Source organism: Eptatretus burgeri, chromosome 15 (genome assembly GCF_056783735.1).
Source record: "Eptatretus burgeri isolate ZD-2024b chromosome 15, Ebu_testis_v1, whole genome shotgun sequence".
NCBI lineage: Eukaryota > Metazoa > Chordata > Myxini > Myxiniformes > Myxinidae > Eptatretus > Eptatretus burgeri.
The window spans coordinates 36,390,364-36,409,789 of NC_140975.1; the positions used below are offsets into that span (position 1 = coordinate 36,390,364).

The 19,426-nt window shown below is 46.2% G+C and overlaps 1 protein-coding gene across 14 annotated transcripts in view; it reads right to left on the reverse strand.

Annotated features, from left to right (window-relative positions):
* LOC147011933 (trinucleotide repeat-containing gene 6C protein-like) overlaps nt 1-19,426 on the reverse strand; it is a 356,840-nt gene that overhangs the window by 83,401 nt on the left and 254,013 nt on the right. For 13 of the 14 annotated variants that reach the window (XM_085857641.1, XM_085857642.1, XM_085857647.1 and 10 more), the window contains 4 exons: nt 12,490-12,589; nt 10,608-10,790; nt 1,478-3,871; nt 1,143-1,295 (listed from right to left, as the gene is read on the reverse strand). In XM_085857641.1, coding sequence (XP_085713767.1) covers nt 1,143-1,295; nt 1,478-3,871; nt 10,608-10,790; nt 12,490-12,589 — 2,830 coding nt within the window. The remainder of the gene's footprint in view (nt 1-1,142; nt 1,296-1,477; nt 3,872-10,607; nt 10,791-12,489; nt 12,590-19,426) is intronic. The other variant, XM_085857643.1, reaches the window with a different exon arrangement.

Sequence of the window (19,426 nt, forward strand, 5' to 3'; positions counted from 1 at the left end):
AAATTGAAATTATACAGTCATGCGCCACTTAACGACGGGGTTACATTCTGAGAAATGCGTCGTTAACCGACATCGTCGTTGTGCGAACACCATATTTATTTTTTTTCGTTTTCGAACATCGCACTTACACAAACCTAGACACCTAGGCTATATGGTGTAGCCTATTGCTCCTCGGATACAAACCTGTACTGAATACTGTCGGCAATTGTAACACACATCCAAGAGAGACGGGAGACATGCTAGTTTTAACTTTGTGCTGTTCATGTCGGCCATGTGTGTTGTTAGCAGCAGCTTACAATCTCCCCTCACATCGATTATAGAAAGGTGAATAAATAGCGTTTGGATTTTATAAATACGTAATCATTGCATCGATGTTATAATTTACAAATGAAGAAATGAGCACCTGTCAATTGTGATATATATTTTTGAAACAGTGCGATTGTTTTCACAACATAAAAAGCTTCACCAAAAATAAATTTGTGTTTTAATTTAGACTGTAACAACAACGATTTATTCGCGGAATTCTTCAATTCAAATGTAATTTACTTGCTAGAAGTTAAACGTGCAAACATTGGTTCAGTTTGAAAGCCGATTTCCTTGAATCCCGATTTCACGACCCTGCTTTTTCGCGATGACATTGTATGGACCTCAACGATTGCATTATAACGGGGCCACACTGTCGTTTATTATCATTATGAAGTATTATGTACTGTACAGTGTACATAATTGTATGTGCTATTTTTATACAACTGGCAGCGCTACGTCGGCTACATCACTCGGCCATAGGAATTTTTCAGCTCCATTATAATGGGGCTAGCAGATCCGTCGTTGCCCGAAACATCGTTATGCGGCGCATGACTGTATTTATATTTATATTTCGACTGACTGACCCTACATTTTAGCTGAAGAACTGTGTAAAACAAGTTATAAAATAACTAAGGCCTTAGTCACAATATATTTTTCCTTAGTACTTTAAATTGTTTCCATCAGATCCTGAAGTCCTCAAATGTAAAAGCAACCCAATTTTTTTTTCCAAATATCCAATTACACATTTTGTTAGAAACCATTCTGAACATGAAATACACAACCAGAAAATAAAGTTGGAAATAAATAAATAAACAACCAAATGAAACTAATCTCACCCCTCTTTCCTGAAGCCTCAGTTGTGATGGATGCAGACCACACTGCTGTTCCATTCACATCCCCTGTATCACTCCAATTTTCAGGCAACTCTACAGGCTTACCACCCCATGCTGATACTCCATTGTCTGCCACTTTTGGGTGATCACGCCAGCCTGCATGCCCCAAAAATCATAAAATACTACTCAAGGATTCAAAGTCAATAATTGCAGTGGCAGACATGAAAAAATGATACCATTCATTTCACAAGCAACTAATGAACGAGCTACAAGATAAACTATATTGGTCATTTGGATAATTCAACCTAGAATCTATGCCTTGCATAAGTGCATTGTACCTTGCGCGAGTGCAGAAATCTTCCGAGAGGGCCGATCGCCTGACTGCAACTCCACACGACCCACCCTGCTTCCATCCCACAAGTTCACTGAACGGTTCCTGTGGAGTGTGGGGTCACCCCATGCAGCCGTTCCATCATCCACCTCAGTTCTGCGCTGCAGTGACTGAAGGGGTGGCTCCTCCCAACCTGAGGATTCTGCCTCTGTTGAGGGCATTGGGCCACCAACCCAACCTGCACTTGAACACTGTCCATTCCCTTCATGATCCTGGCGCCGCCCACTGCTTTGTGGCTGTTCCTGATTGTCTGTGTGCTCGAGACCATCACTTGGGGGTTCGCCCCACACAGCTGTGCCCAGCTTGGATGCCGGTGGGCTTCCGCCATCGCCATTCCAGACCTCAATCCCAGGACGACCTTCTCCTGGATCTCTCCAACTGCTGGAAACCCCACTACTGGTGGTTTCCACCTTTGGCATTGGTTTTGAACAGTTGTGTGACACCGACCGAGCAACTCTATCCCCTTCCCACCCATTTATTTGTGGTTTCTCACCTGCAATGTCAGTCCATTGCCCTTGTGGCAGTTTTCTAGCCTTGCCCAAATCTTCATAGCCATCACAGGCTTGCAAAGCAGGTGACTCCGTCCAACTTGACACCTTAGACATTTCAGAATCTTGACTCCAATTTTGACTGGCAGAGGAATCTGAAGAATTGTGACTTGCCCACCAACCATCTCTGTTCCTAGGTGCTGTATCACCCCAACTACAAGGTACCTGATTGTCACCCCATGACAATGCAGAGTTATTTGACCAATTGCCCCAGCTACGCTGCTCGGATGTCCTCGAATCCTCCCAGTTTTTATTCTTTTGAGATGAGAAGCTAGATATTTGCTCATCGTTGCCTTTATTTCCAAACCTTGGTCCTGTCTGACCCACTTTGCACGATCGGCCATGCTCAGAAACCCCTGGTGAGGCATTGCTTCCACCAGCAAAAATCTTCTCTCCAGATCCTCCATTTAAACGACAGTCTCGTCTTTCCCCAGGCCCCTGCAGAGAGTCAACATCCCAAGTCGTATCTTGTCGCACAGGTGTCTGTCCCCAGCCAGTGTGAGAAAGCACTCGTGGATCTAAGTCTGTGCGACTCATCACATTCAGGATTATTGTTTTCGCATCTGTCCGTGAAGAGTGCTCTGTCCACCTGTAGAAAGAACAGTTTCGACTTCCACTCCCACCATTGCTGCTGCTGCCACCCCCACCACCTGTGCTGGTGCTTTCATTGCTCCCTACACTTGGTGCCATGCACTCATCACCTCCCCAAGATGACTCTTTTACAACTTCCTGCACAGATACTCCATCCCAAACCTCCTTTGCCTCATCACTCCCATCAACCCTGGAATGTTGTTGTCCATTTCCGGACTTGGTCCCCCATGAAATACCATTTGAGGTGTCAGTGCAACTCTCAAGACCGAGGGGTTCATCGTCAGGGCTCTCACATATCCCAATCAATTCGGCATTTCCCCACTTGCCTCCACTGCATGAGTAGTTCATACGCTGTACCTCCCATGCACTGTTACTCTCTAGTTCCTCTGACAATTTGCCTTTGGAGATGCTTGGCAAGTCGGCAGATAAGTCCTTTCTGAAACAGGATGATCCATTAGTGCGAATAGCCCAACCAGAGGAGGGAACTAAAGAAGTTGGCCCATCCCCACCTTGTGCCCCTGATCGGCAAGATCCTGGTCCATTCTCCTGAGCCCAATTTAAAGGAACCTCATGTTTTGGCCGTCTGCTGAGCAAAGGCAATGATGGCACAATGTTCATAGTGTCACTGCCAACACTTCCACTGCTACCTCCTCGTCCACCTCCAACTCCTCCAGGCTGCCAATTTGGTCCATGCTGTTCTTCAGTGTCGATGCTTTGGATGCTGCTAGGAGTCCAACCACTGCTCAACTGAGACCCGCATGCATGGCTGCTCCCATTAGTGTTCAGTGCATCATTACTCCAATAGCCACTGCCACTCTGAGACAGATTTCCAGAGCCCATTCCTGCCGCAGGCAAGGCTGTGGTTGAGCTGCCAGTCTGGGAAGATGAGTCAGAGAACTGGCCAGATGAGCTGGTACCCGTTTCCAAGGTGGGCCAGCTTGAAGATTCGAGAACTGGAGTGCCATGTGTATGTGTTGCCCACACGTTCTTCCAGTTGCCAATTGTAGTGCATGCATCCCCGCCACCACTAGCGCCAGAAGATGACGAGGATGAGGACGAGACCGAGGAAAATGCTGCATAGCCACCAAAAGATTGGGGGTTGCGTTGCGAACCCCAGAACATGGTAGTGCCATGCTGTCCGGTGCCCGATGAAGCTAGGCCAGCCATTCCTGAAGTTCCAATGCTCTGGTTAGCACCCACACCTACAAGAATTTAATGAAGCTCAATTTTTTTATCTGCAGGATTAAGAAGCAAAATATTTTCTGGACCATTTTAAATAAACTCCATAAAAGACAAAGACAAAAAAAGAAGAAGAATCAGTCAAACTTACAAGTCAGTAGTTGTCCTTTTGACACTTTTTGTGATGGTTTGTGATATTACTCTTCACAACTTTCCATGTTAGACACGATCAAAGAACAGTTGACAAAAGTTGATCGATGAGGAAGTTTTTGAGAGCTAAGCAACATTGTAATTGTGATGCTTAGTTGTCAACAACTTTTCCATATTTTCTTTAAGGGAAATACTGTTGTACTCCATGTTTAAAATTTCAGGGTAAATACAATTAATGATTTTTGAAATGGAAAAAAAAAAACTTAGAACAATAATTATGTCTTTAGAACATATGCCTTTCCAACTGCTTATGCCATTCATCTCAAGTAACCAAATTTAAATAATAATCAAGCAACATCCCAATAAAGTGTGCAAAATCTTAGGTTTCTAAGACTGCACTGGAAATACTATAAAGACTGCCGAACATGAGAAGTTTCTTTAGCTGCTGTTAACACTCTCCATCAAGGTCACATCCAAAAGATAATCAGATTTGTGTTGCCATCAGTGGCCAATGTGTACAAAATATCAGCTCATAATGATTTACAGTGCTTTCAGAAACTATTCACACCCCTCGACTTTTGTCACATGTTGTTGTGTTGCAGTCTGAATTTAAAATGGATTAAATTTAATTTTTTTGTCACCGATCTGCACAAAATACCCCATAATGACAAAGTGAAAATCATGTTTTTAGAAATTTTTACAAATTGATTAAAAATGAAAAGCTGAAATGTCTTGCATCAGTCAATAAGTGTTCAACCCCTTTTCCCTGATGCTCAAAATTGAGCTCAGGTGCATCCAATTTCCTTTTATCATTCTTGAGATGTCTCTACAACTTTGAGTCCACTTGTGGCTAATTCAATGTATTGGACAAGATTTAGAAAGAAACACACTTTTCTATATAAAATCCCACAGTTGATAGTGCAGGTCAGAGCAGAAACTTAAACATGAAGTCCAAAGAACTGTCCGTAGAACTATGAGATAGAATTGTGAGGAGGCATAGATCTGGGGAAGGGTATAAAACAATTTATAGTATTGAAAGTTCCTAAGAGCACAGTGAGCTCCATCAGGAAATGGAAAGAATATGGAACTACCCAGACTCTTCCGAGAGCGAGCCATCCGACAAACTTAACAACTTGGCAAGGAGGACCTTGGTCAGAGAGGTGACAAAGAACCCAATGACCACTCTGATAAAACGACAGAGTTCCTTGGCTGAGAAGGGAGAACCTGCAGGGAGGACAACAATCTCTGCAACACTTCACAAGTCTAGGCTTAATGGGAGAGTGGCCAGATGGAAACCACTCCTGAGAAAAAGGCACATCAGCATGCCTGGAGTTTGCAAAAAGGCATGTGAAAGTCTCTGAGAGCATGAGGCAAAAGATTCTGTGGTCTGATGAGACGAAAAATGAACTCTTTGGCCTGAATGCAAACAGCTACATCTGGTGGAAACAGAGCACAGCTCATCACCCATCGAACACCATCCCTATTGTGAAGCATGGTGGTGGCAGCATTATGCTATGGGGATGCTTTTCAGCGGCAGGGACTGGGAGACTTGTAAGAGTAGAGGGAACAATGAATGGAGCCAAATACAGGCAAATCCTTGAGGAGAACCTGCTTCAGAGTGCAAAAGACCTCAGACTGCGGCAAAGATTTACGTTCCAACAGGACAATGACCCCAAGCATACAGCCAAAGCAACAATGAAATGGCTTCACAACAAGAACTTGAAAGTCCTTGAGTGTCTCAGCCAAAGCCCAGACTTGAATCCCATTGAGAATCTGTGGAAAGACTTGAACATTAGTTCACCAACACTCCCCATCCAACTTGACAGAGCTTGAGCAAATCTGCAAGGAAGAATGGGAGAAAATCCCCAAATCCAGATGTCAAAGCTGATACAGACATACCCAAGAAGACTTTTGAAGATGAAAATTGCTGCCAAAGGCACTTCTACAAAGTATTGAGTCAGGGGGTTGAACACTTATTGACGCAAGACATTTCAGCTTTTTATGATTTATTTATTTTTTTTAAAAATTCTGAAAACACCTTTTCACTTTGTCATTCTGGGGTATTTTGTGTAGATCGGTGACAATTGTTTTTTAATGTAATCCATTTTAAATTCAGGCTGAAACACAACAAAATGTGACAAAAGTCGAGGAGTGCGAATACTTTCTGAAGGCACTGTGTACAATTTTTCAACTGTGAATCATAATAAGCCATGATAAGGAGCAGACCGAGGTAACTAACATGGTCAGAATTGTTTTTCCATGAACCATGGCATTGCAGCAAAAAGTCTCCAATAATTGCAAAAACTTTGTTTTGGATTATAGTCAAAAAGAGCATTTTTTATTGTTATTTCTTTTACTTTGTTACAATGCAATGCCTCCCAAAAGTCATTTGTATAATTACAACCAAACTTTAAAACCACAACTACGACTACCACTTCAAATGTTTTAATTATTCTCATCTTCTTGTGGAATTGCCTGACTATAATGTCTTTGTATCAAGGCTTTAATGAAGCAGCTGAGCAGGCTTGACATACAACTGAAGGATGCAGGAATTTGTAATTTATTCATTGCGCTGGCATTAATTTGCCAACCCTTCGTGGAAGATGGCGGGACATTTAACGTCCACCATTGACCAGTGCCAGTGGGCAGGTCCTCAACCATTCTTCTAATGGGATGGTGTACACATTGATGCATTGCCCTGCATGAGGAACACAAAGGTGACAAGTTATACCTGGGTCGAGATTCAAACCTAGGTTAGACGGTCAAAGGCGTGTGCGCCTACTTCAAAACTATCCTGCGAGTTTATAATAAAGCTTAAAATATTGTTGCTGTTCTGCGAAGCCGGCACTCCTCCAGAGCAATGGCATCCACCATATAGTGATCCCGAGACAGTTATCTTGTTAGTATTCGTTTAGTTAGCCCTTCCATATGTTTAGTGGGTGAATGGGACAAGATGCGTTGCGTATGGCTTTCAGTTAGGTCTTCAATCCCTTATTTTATCCTTATTTTATTCTATTTACTTTATTTCGCACACGAACCCTGCCATGCATGCACACACACCAGCTCAGTGACATTACCCGCAGAGCAGGAGTGAAGAATATCACCGCAGCATAATTTGCATACGCATGCCATTTCTCCATTAAAGTGGGGTGCCATTAACTGACGCCTCACCTCAGACCCTCACCACGTTCACCTTCACCACGACCCGACAACACTCATCATGACCACCACAAACGCCTTCTAAAAATCTCTACAATTTATGCCTGACCATTCACCACAAATGCCACAACTGCTACCAGCAACTTTAACCGCATCACCACAATCACCTCAACCGCTTTAAGTACTTCACTGCAGACTCCACAGCGATTCACCCACCTCACTATAACAACCACAACTGCCATCAGGTCCCTGGACGCTCACAACAGTAATTGGGGATGCCGGGGAATGGAGGACATAGCGGGTGCCAGCGAGCCAGGGTATTTTGGCATGTAGCCTAAATCATCATTATTTGTTCCACATTGTTCCACAGTCATCATTAGTAACACATTTGCAGACTCTCTTACATGCCCCATTAAGCTCTCACACATCTTTCTCTCCCATCTGCTGTCTCGTCCACTGGGGATGCATCACTGAAAAAGCATATCTATTTGCACCTCTCACACTTCCTCTTGTATCACACTGCACTTCATTTTGCACCTCCCACTCACGCACTGAAGACACCCGTTTTCTTCCCGCCCTCCCCCTCCTAAGCGATTGGGTTGCGTAGGTCCATCGATCGCACCAGGTACAATGAGGTAGTTTACACCTCAACTGCTCATCCTCTCTCTGACTATCTCTAATTTCCTCGGATGTGTGTCCGATGGTGCCTGTAACGTATATAGTACAAGTTAAGATTGTAGAAGTTCTTTATATTGGGTTAACTCTGCTCTGTGCCCTCTTTTCTTTTTGAAATAATAATTGCATTTATTTTGCTGCACCCATGTATTCTGGCTTTCCCTGCAGTACACGCGTGTGAATAAACCCCCTACTGTGCCACATGACCTTTCCTCGCCATTGCTTGCAATAAATTGCTTGTTATTAATGAACCCAGCCTATTTCATCTTTTACTTCATTGATCCAACATGGTCTGCACATTAGCTCAGCCAAGAAGTTCAACCCCAATACAGTCATGAGCTGCTTAACGACGTTCCGGGCAACGACGGATCTGCCAGCTGTGGAAAAAAAAAAGAAAAAAAGGCAGCTGAAAAATTCCTATCGCCGAGTGATGTAGCTGACGTAGTGCTTCCAGTCGTATAAAAATAGCACGTACAATTATGTACGCTGTACAGTACATAATACCTCATAATGATAATAAACGACAGTGTGGCCCCATTATAATGCGATCGTTGAGGTCCATAAAATGTCATCGCGAAAAAAACAGGATCGTGCTAAATCGGGATTCAAGGAAATCGGCTTTCAAACTGAACCAATGTTTGCCCGTTTACCTTCCAGCAAGTAAATTACCTTTGAATTGAAGAATTCCGCGAAGAAATCGTTGTTACAGTCGAAATTAAAACACCAATTTGTTTTTAGTGAAGCTTTTCATGCTATCAAAACAATCGCACTGTTCTGAAAATATATATCACAATTGACAGGTGCTCGTTTCTTCATTTATAAATTATAACATCGATGCAATGATTACGTATTGATAAAATCCAAACGCTATTTATTCATCTTTCTATAATCGATGCGAGAGGAGATTGTAAGCTGCTGCTAACAACACCGATGGCCGTCATGAACAGCACAAAGGTAAAACCAACGCGTCTTCCGTCTCTCTTGGATGTGTGTTACAATTGTCGACAGTATTAAGTACAGTAACATGCTGCACAGGTTTGTATCCGAGGAGCAATAGGCTATATCATATAGCCTAGGTGTCTACTTTTGTGCAAGTACGATGTTCGAAAACGAAAACGAAAAAAAAAATGATGTTCGCACAATGACAACGTCGCTTAACAACGCGTTTCTCAGAATGTAACCCCGTCGTTAAGTGGCGCATGACTGTAATCTGTTTTATTAGCTGGTGCACACTTGGCAGCTTTGCTCGGCTGCACCTGATATAGCAAGTTTAACAAGGGCATGTGACCCACCCCCCCACCCCCCTTGGCATGGCCGTCCACACGCAAGGTATCACTCGAGGTAGTGTAACCCTGCAGGATTGGCCGTGTGAACAGGCATTTGTGGTTGCTTAGCAACCCGCTGGTGCACGGAGTTATTTGTGCCCGGCGGCCTCAGGACCGGTTTTTTGGGAGGAATTCGAGCACTTCCCCTTGTGGCAAGCCTCGAACCCCAAGTCGGCAACAAAATAATAATAATAATAATAATAATAATAATAATAATAATAACAGACCTTCCTCACCCCCTCAAGTATTTGCTTAAGTATTTGCACCCCTCAAGTATCACCCCCTCACCCCTCAAGATTAATTTTTCACAAGATCTTTCAATAAAACATTTTTTTTTTTAAATTGTTTTGATTATCAATGGTACGTACAAGGGACTTAACGATAAGCCTGTCACGAGATGATGCCCGTCATAATACTTTTATTATATGTCGAAAGATACACGATTGTGTTATCTTATCTGTAAAAACATTATCTGCACAAATGTCCACTCTGGATTCACCTCGACTTTCTTAATCAACGTCAAGAGGATGATCACACAAGCAATGTATATTTTGAAGGAGTTGGACTTTAAAAATTTTTAGTTCATTAATTATAATTTAGATTTAAATTGTATGAAAGTAATGCTTTATTGCATGATGAATAATCATACTATAATGGGGCTATGGCGGATGAGTGTATGTATGTGTGGATGGACTGCCTTCGTCCCACTGGATGGACAGCTGGCCCGAATCCACCCACAGTTGTAACCTGGAGAAAAAAAAAATCATACGTCCAACATTTTGTGAAGGCGCATAGATAGGCATCAGAGGCCTTAGGCCTCTGGTTTAACCCGTGGCCCAGTGCAATTGGAATTATCCGAGCTACATAACCACGATGTATTATAAATGCACAGAAGCAGTACGCATGTTTTTGCTTCACGTCTGATAGGCTGATAGTGTGAAAATACAGAAGGTTCGTCCAATATGTTGACGGACTTTCTGCCAGTGTATATCATGTTCAAAACTTTACTCTTTTCTCATCCTGATGCTCATCATCTTTCCTACATTCACATGGACAACATATTTTGGGGGAGAGCACTACCATGGGATGTACAATGTCGATGAATAACCACCAAAATAGAAGAAAAACAAACACCATGAATAAACATCAATGATGAGATTAAACAAGATGCATAAAACAGAATGTACAAACGTAGACAATTGATCAAAAGTGGGATAATTCAACAAACATGTGATGGGACAAAGACTCTTCCTGTGTCCGCAAAATCGTGCCTTTGTTATACCCTTGCATAAAGCACAGGGAAAAGAAAAAAGAAAAAAATTTTTTTAAAGGAGATGCATGCACATTTGCAATTCATGTTTAGAACATCAGATCAATGCAAACAGAATTTTTGTTTTTTTTATAAAGAATCAAATTATAGAGCTCTCAAAACACCACAGTACATGCTTACCATTGCCAGCACAGTGATTGCTGGCAGGTCCGACAGCTCTCTTGCCTTGGCATCTTGCCTCTAATGACCCTGTGGTATCCACATCCAAGTGGCCTGTCCCCATAGCAATTTTCTCGACACCTCCAGTTCCTCCAAGCCAGCAGTCTTCATCAAGTCCATTCACCACTGCCTGCTGGCCAATGTCTAAACACGAATAATAAAAAAATTACCCCCGTGTGGGGGTGACGGTCATCTCGATAATGTTTTTTACTATCATAATCGATGAACCGTTGCCAGATATCTCCTAAAATGACAGACTGGATAGGTTTTGAAAATGGCGACTTTCACAACTTTCGTGACCTCGTGACCTTCACCCTGACCTCAAATCCGGGAAAAAAATGTCGTTGGGTATCACTCATCGCCCTCTACCCACATACCAAATTTCATCAAGATCGGAAGTAAAAAGTTTTCTTTGTACCGGGAGGTGTTTTTGACCATCTTCCAGGTTACGTGGCGGCCAATTGGGATGGAAATTCAAAAATCTGTCCAGTTAGATACAAGATAATATTTTTTACTATCATAATCAATAAACAGTTGCCGAATATTTTGTAGAATGGCAGATGAGATAGGTTTTGAAAATGCCGATTTTTATAACTTACGTGACCTCGTGACCTTGACCCTGACCTTGAACCCGGATAAAAGTTATATCGTTGTGCAACACTCATCGACCTCTACCCACATACTAAGTTTCATCAAGATCAGAAAGAAAAATTGACGGACAGACGGATGAACATTTGGTCCGGCTTTATTAGGTCATCTCGGTAGAGATGACTTAAAAAGGCAGGAATGGAGAATGGTTCATTGTACCATTGAGTGGTTCGATGTGAGCAGTTTCCGTAGGGAAAAATACAAGGAGACTGTGACTTCTGGTCGTGCATTGTTAGCACAAACTCATTGCATGTGGACATGTAAACACGTACGCACACATATATGACTGCATTAACAAAAAAACAAACAAACAAAAAATTATCATCACAAGCAATTTGCTTCTGCATAATCGAGAAAACAGCACGAGTCCCGAAATCTAAACTCGGATTACACTAAAAACTTTCATCAGCAAGTTAATTTTCAACTGCACAGACTTCCTTATTATCTATAATGGAAAGCTAACATGCAAGCAAGTGGACCACAATTTTTTTTTTAACCACAACGATGTGAGAAAACCACTTCCTGCTTTTGACCTTGTGTGATGCATTTCCAAAAGCACTAAATCTACAGTCACCTTCTCATTAATAGCATAAAGAATGCATTTTCTTTGCAAAAACAAATTGATTACTGGCCCACTTTTCCAAGGTACAAAATGGATTACTAGCATAAAAAACAAACAAATGATAGTCACCGATTCATAGCAGGATTTAAAGGGATTTTAAAGCTTTTCACGACCAGTCTGTCCAATCAGCAGATCACATCTCACCAATTTCCCATGCCTCAATTACGATTTATGCCCATTGTGGTGTAAACAACAGTTCCTTAGCAAGGTTACCCTCGTTTCACTTTACAAAGAGAATAACATGATGATGAGGTACCTTGATACTGTTTTACAGATGTGGACGTACAAATGTAAAAACAAAGAAAACTGTTTTGGCTAAACTAAAAGAAAGACTTCTGCATTAAGGTTTTCAAAGGGTTATTTTTCATTTTCAGGAGAGTGTGTTTTTAAACATTTGGATTTCAAAGAATATTTTGCATTGTGTGCAGGTCACACAAGTGAAAAGAACTAATTGTGATTTTGTATGAATACTAATTTCAAGCTTGATCAAAGGTTAAAAAAAACTGCAAACATGTTTTCATCATTCCACACTTTGCTTGGATCCAGTGATGCTTTGAGCTCCATCACAATTACCAGTTTTGTTGGGTGCATGTGGCAGACTTGAGGACTGCGTGCTGGACAGCTGAACTGCACTCACACAGCTAGCACCAAGCAAGGCAGGAGAGGCAGGAGCCTGAACACGGGAACAACCCAGGAAAAAAAAAGGGTTGTGGGAGAAATGGAGCGACAACAGATATTGGGATAAAGATCTCTCCAATCATTAATTACCATATTAAGCATAATCTGAGTGGACTCATGTTCTTGCCTTTGGGTATAATAAGGAAGACATTTGCTTTTTCTTAAGATACCGAGTTCAGAGGAAACTAACTAAGCAGGTGCCTGACTTCCATAATCCAGCACATCATCAATCCCATCATACACTGTGAAATGGAAAAAGATAAGCATTTGGATCGAGACACAGATGGACAAAGAGATACAGTGTAATTAACCAATTGGGCACTATAAATACAAAGAGACTTGGCACACTGGACAAATGAGTTCACACTCACAAAGGAGATTGTGGCCTTGCCACAGGCTTAGGGACCACTTAAACGGATATAAACACACTAGAGATGCACCGATAGGAGGAGGACAAAGACAAAGTGGGGCATGATTGGTGTTTAATAGGTCATTATAAACCCACAAGCAATGGGGTTTGCAAGCATTACCAACAAACCTAATTAAGAAATGTGGAACACTTGCAATGCAAGTTTACCATTGACGGATTGTTCTAATGACTAAATGTCCCAAGATCGAATAACACAGCCCTGTTATTGGTCGGCTGATTCGGCCCATCCCCAACTTCGAGTATATCCGGCGTGAGGCTGACAGGGAATTTGGCATTGACAAAGGATAGTGTAGGCATGGTTGGTTCTGTGTTTGTGGCAAAATATTGAATCTTTTCAAAAAAAAATAGAGATTGGAGAATGTAACAAGGATTATTCAATACATATATATATATATATATATATATATATATATATATATATATATATATATATATATTGTTGCGGTCTTCGCGCCCGCCGGCGTGCGACGGCCACGTAACTCGAATCGCGGCACGTCGCCCACCGGACGGACAATCCAGTCGTGACCCTCTCGGACTAACGCCGGGAACCAGTCACGGGTGGACCTTTCGGTCTCACCGCGATCGAGCCAATCAGCCCCCGCGTGGGATAGGGTTGCTCGCCAAATTCGAACTACCTAAGTACCCACGCGGAGGGTAGACCGGGCGATCGCACCTCGCCTCGCAGGTCGATTCTCGGACACGGGCCACTTAAGCGACCCGTTCCGTACTATCAGAATAACCGAGCGGTGTTATCGTCGACCTCGACGGTTCGATTAATTATCGGGCGTATTCAGCCCACTACCAACCCTTTCGTGAAGCAAGATGGGGATTCAATGGAGGAAAAGACGAGCGAGCGGGAGAACAGTTCAACAATAAAGCACATTTATTCGCGACGAACGGAAAGCACACAAATACAATTCCACCAAATGCACACAAAAAAGAAAACACAATTCCATTTACACAAAAGCAAACATAAAAGTGAAAACACAGTGCAGAGCTAATACCGACTACCGAGCACACGGCAACACTTATACAATTCTACTTCACAGACGGCGCCGACAACACATACCCAAAACCAAGGAAAAGAAATACCCCAAGAATGAGGTAGGCCTGAGGCCGAGACCGGGTCGGGCCTACCCGTCTGGTGATGAGACGCGGAGCGGCGATGGCCCCGCAACCCGCGGGCCTCGTGGACAGTGCCTGGCAGGGGGTGGGAACGGGGCCCCCTTGGTCGCACTATCTCAGCGCGGGGGGAAACAGGAGGGGGTTGCTGATGCTCGGGGTATAGAGGATCTTTATTATGTGCGACGAGCGTCTCCACCTCGGCCAGGTCGCGCTGTCGGCCTCCCTCGGGTGCAGCTTCCTGCACGACGCGAGCACCCCCTCGTCTGGTGTCGCCGCCTTTCCACAGCTCCGTCCCCTCCGTTCCGACCCAACGCACACGACGAGCAGCTCCACCGCCCGCGAAGTCTTGACCCTCTGCTTCCGACCCTCCTCTTCTTGACTCTCCGACCCGTTCTTGTTTGCGACTCTCTCGTTCCGACCGTTCTTGACTCTCCGACCCCTTCTCGTTCTGCTGACTCTCCGACCGACTCTGACTGACGAACACGGTCCTTTATCCCCCGTAACCCCGCCTTTGACCCCCTCCTTTGACCTTCACCTCGCTCCCCATTGGCCCGAGAAAAAGTGGGCGTGAAGGCTTTTGATCCACAAATTTGCATATATCGATCGTTCTGGAGGCGGGGCCAAATCGCCCTCGCTCACCGATTGGACGGCAAAAAAGTGGGCGTGTGTCGTTTTTGATCCGTTTTTGAAGCAGAAAATCCGTGATTTTGTACACGCTGTTCGACGCGCGTTCTGCATGAGTCCAACACCGGTACCCACAGCGGGGCAAGAACGGTGGCGATGCTACGGTTGTGAGGTGTGCGTGAAGGTCGTGGCGGTTGTGGTGAAGCGGTGGTTGTGGTCGGTGGTTGATGTTGTGGTTGTAATCATGGCGGTTGGTCCAAAATAAAGATAGTAAAAGAAAAACGGCTATCCTGAAGAGTCGCAGCACGTATAAATGTACATGTATTCCCACTAGACAACGGGTTTGGGCCTAACTACACATGTACTTACCGAGATACCTCACCTAAGGGACCTGAATGGTGGTTTGCGAATCTGGTAACCACAACACTACCCCCTTCCCTTTTTACAGACTCGTCCCGAGTCGTCAAATTTTCGTGTGCCATCATGTGTAGTTTTCCCCTAGTACATTTTACCTACGGATCCCTGAGTGCGACATTCATGGTATTCGTGTCCCCAAAATAAATAACCTGAGGGCTGCGTAACTACCTAAACAAACTCACTCACACGGACGACTTAAATAAAATTGCCGGCGCTAAGACATACATGCCGGGGGCGCACTCATATTTACAGTACATCTTAACCTTAACTTACAAATCTTACACTAAACCATGGCCCAGGATCATTGAACTCTGCAAAAAGAAAGCAGTTAGCAGGGAGCCAGGCTGCCCGCATGCAGTCTCTGGCTCAAACAATGCAGGTGACAGGGAACGTGGCTGGCTGCTCTGCACGCAGTCCAAGGCCTTCCCTTTTGAACTGAACGCAGTGAACCACAACGGTGCATGGGCTGCACAAACGCAGTCTCCGTGCCAGCTCAAGTGGCACACGCAATGAGCACAACGAATGGATGCATGAACACAAACACGGTGCACGGGCCGCCACTGCAGGCCCGTGTTGTAGCTGCCAACGGGGCAGTTCTCGCAGCTTGCAAACTGTTGCTTTTACGATCCTGGCGCACATGGAAATGAACAGGGGGGGCAAAGCAAAAATTGAACGGGGCTGGTGAACGTGGGCAGTGGGCATGGCATGGCAAAGGTGAGCAGGCAAACACAGCCCGCAGAAGAAGGAGGCCGCTGCAGGCAAACACAGCCGGCAGACGAACTGGCCGGAACAGGCCTCGAAGACAAACAGCCAGCAGATGAACTGGCCGGCACAGGCCTTGCAGCACACAGCTGCTGATGAAGTTGTCCGGCCTCCGCCTTGAAGCAAAACACGGCCAGCCGATGAAATTGGCCAGCCTTTGCCGTTCAATGGAGGTTGGTGGAGGGAGTGCGGTGGTGCTGGCCACTTGGAAGGCGGGCTCGGACCTACCTACCTGTCTCCCTCCCAACCTATCGCCTTTGCCTGTCACTGTACATACCCACTCCCTTAATTTGTGAAAAACCAATTTAGCCCCAACTTATTTTTTTATTGTTTTTATTTTTACTTCCCCACTATAAATCGTCCCCTAACCCCCTTTATCGTCCTTGTTCGGCTAACCTATTCTGTCACCTAGCCTACTCCCAACCCCTACGTTCCCTTCCCGGAGGGGAATAAGGGAGAGCTAACGTCCTGTGTCGAGGCCCAACGAAGCCTCAGAATGGCCTCCCCAGAGTTCGGCGATCTTAACACCAAGTGGGTCCAGCGGCCCACAACGACAGCGAGGGGATGGATGGTGCGGAGGGGTACATCTCCTAATCTACCCTATCCATTTAACTGTTAAACTACCCCGGGGCTTTCAACAAGCGCCTCTCGCTTAAACTATTGGTTCTATAAAACCCAGATTCCCGTCGCCTGTGTTGGTGTCCTCACAATTTCGGGCCTCGCCCCCAATTTTCTCTCCGTGCCCTCACACGGTCTCCTGGCTGGGACACGTGGCTCCTTTTGGCAGGCACGACCCTCTGCCGAATCTCCCGCTATGGCACCCCGGGCACTACACTGCCTCCGAGCCTACCAGCTCCCTAACACCGGGAGTGCCCCCATGGCACCTCCCTGAAACGCACACGTGGCAGGCCGGCCTCCCGGGCCCCTTTCCGAGGGTCACCCGTGCCCACAACACTGCCCACGCGGCTAATGGCGCCCGGGCCCCCGCACCAAGCAGGCGCACCCGTGCCCACTACTCTATCCCGGCCCCCCATGGGCCCATGGCCTACCGCGGCCGACTAGCCTGGTGCCCGGGGTACCCACTCAGCGATACTCACCTTTCGCAGCCACGCTCCCAAGCCCGTCAACAGGGCTCCTGCACCCCTCCAAATGGGTCTCGAGCCTACTTTCCCACCAACAGCAAAACGACCTCCATTTTTCAATTTGACTAACCCAGCTAACTCACTTTACTCTGACCCCGGGGTCCCTTGGGCGGGAGTCACTCCTCCCCCCAATCACTCATCGCACCATGCATTCCCCATTCACTCCACTCACACAGACCCGCTGGCCTCACTCACTCACCAAGCACATGCTTCCACTTCACTCACCAACTCTTCAACACACTCACCGCTGAACTCTGCCATCCTTCTATCTACATCCCCTAACTAACTCGTGCTCCCACGTCGTCCCTTAAAGTATAGCACGTTCCATTTAACACTACGTAGCTAAACTACGTCCCCTCTACACATCCACAAGTCTGTCACTGTCTCCAAATCATTCATTTTATTTCCCAACCTAAATCTGACTACAATCCCTCTAACTAATCCATTCCACGGACTCCATGAGGACTTACCCCTGCCCCATGAAGTCGGTCTAGCTAAGCTAACCCTTCCCCCTAACTAGTTTCCATCCTGTGCCCAGGCCAAGGGGGTCTTCCACCCCTTGCCCAGGAATCCTGTACACCCGAAAGTGAGGCTTGCTTTTTCTTTTTTTTTTCATTCGCAGCACCTGCGCAGCAACTCAGAGCTCGCGCACTTTGCACCTGCCCGTGACGTCATGCAGCTGCACGTGTTCCTCGTCCCTCCTTGGACGGGACCATCCGGCAGAGATACCCCTCCTGCCGGATTCCAACCCCACGTGCAGCCATGACGTCACCGTGCGCATAAAAAAAAAACAAGCCCCACGTCTCGAGGGGTTCCCCACGCGAACACATGTGCTTTGCCCGTTGGAGCTTAACACACGATCGCGTGGAGAACCCGTCCGGTCCAAATCCATTTACCTGCCTAAACTTTGTCCGTCCGCGGGATCGGCAAATCCACCGCGTGCGTTTCCGGACCGGGACTTCACTCTCGCAAGCGAGCACGTGGTGGTCTCGTGCGTTGCACAGCACGAACCGCGTGCTCACTGCTGGGTGAACCCGGCACGGTCCCCGAAACAGCTACAGCCGCTACTCGGCTTTCTCTCCTCTGTCGCCGTCGTCGTCGCCATTCAACCCACGCACACCTGCGTGTTACGACGCACACAGTCCACTCCATCACATTCACACCGGGAGACGCGGCTGCGTGCTCCCGCATGCCAACCGACATCTCCCTTACATACCGCTCTCTCACACACACGGTCTCCCTTGCACACAGCGACCTTTCACTCACGCGTGCCTCACTACTCACACAAACCATACTACTTACACACGCGGGGGCACTCACCCGCGGTGCCTCACCCACACACGCGAGGGCACTCACCCGCGGTGCCTCACTCATACACCGTGCCTCACTCACACACGCGGGGGCACTCATCCGCGGTGCTTCACTCACACTGGCCGTTCCATCCACACATACGGCCTCACTCACACACGGTGCCTCATCCACAAACGGCGTGCTGGGAAGCACGTACTCTGGCACCATCGCCACCACACCACTCACACACGGGGTCGCTTCCACACACGGGGACGCACTCACACCTTGCACCACACACACAGGGACAACCACACTGGGGATTTGTGTCCCCACAAGGGTCTCCGGGGCCTCTATACCCCCCAAGCTCTCCGTGCACCTGTCCACAGCACTCGTCCCCTCAACCTCGCAAAACACGACCGAACTCACCTGGTCGTGACTCGCCTCAAGGGGGCATACTCCCTCCCCTCGTTCCTGGAGGAGGTCATCCAGCTGCTCGCACTGGGTCCCCACACGCTCCGCGAGCTCAACCTCATTGTCCTCCACTACCTCCGTGTGTGTGTGTGCGTCACTTACCCCGTCTTCATCGTGTTTATTGGTCTCTGCTTCTTTCTGGCGTCTTTCCCTTATCTTTATGTAGGTCAACCTTGCTTTCTCTTTAAGTCGCTCCCGTCCTTCCCTGTTTTTCACTCCTTGCTCTTTCACGATCTCCGCGTACCTCATCCTTGCTTTCCGTATTAATTGTTCTTTTCTCTCCCTCCCAATTACTTTCACCTCGTCTCTTGTCTCCCGAATTATTTTCTTACCCGCCTCCACCGCGGGCCTGTCAGCCGTTGCACCCCCTTCCAGCTCGTTTGTTCCGACACGTGGAGTCGCCATTTTAAGTTCCCTGCTCACGGCCTTCATGCCCGCCTGCAGGCATCGGCCCATGTTCTGCGTCTCACCCCGTAGCTCTTTCATTTCTTTTTTCATTTGCTGTGTATTCGCATCCATCGTCGTTTTCACTTCATTCATATTCGCATCCATCTTTTCGTTCATGCCTTTC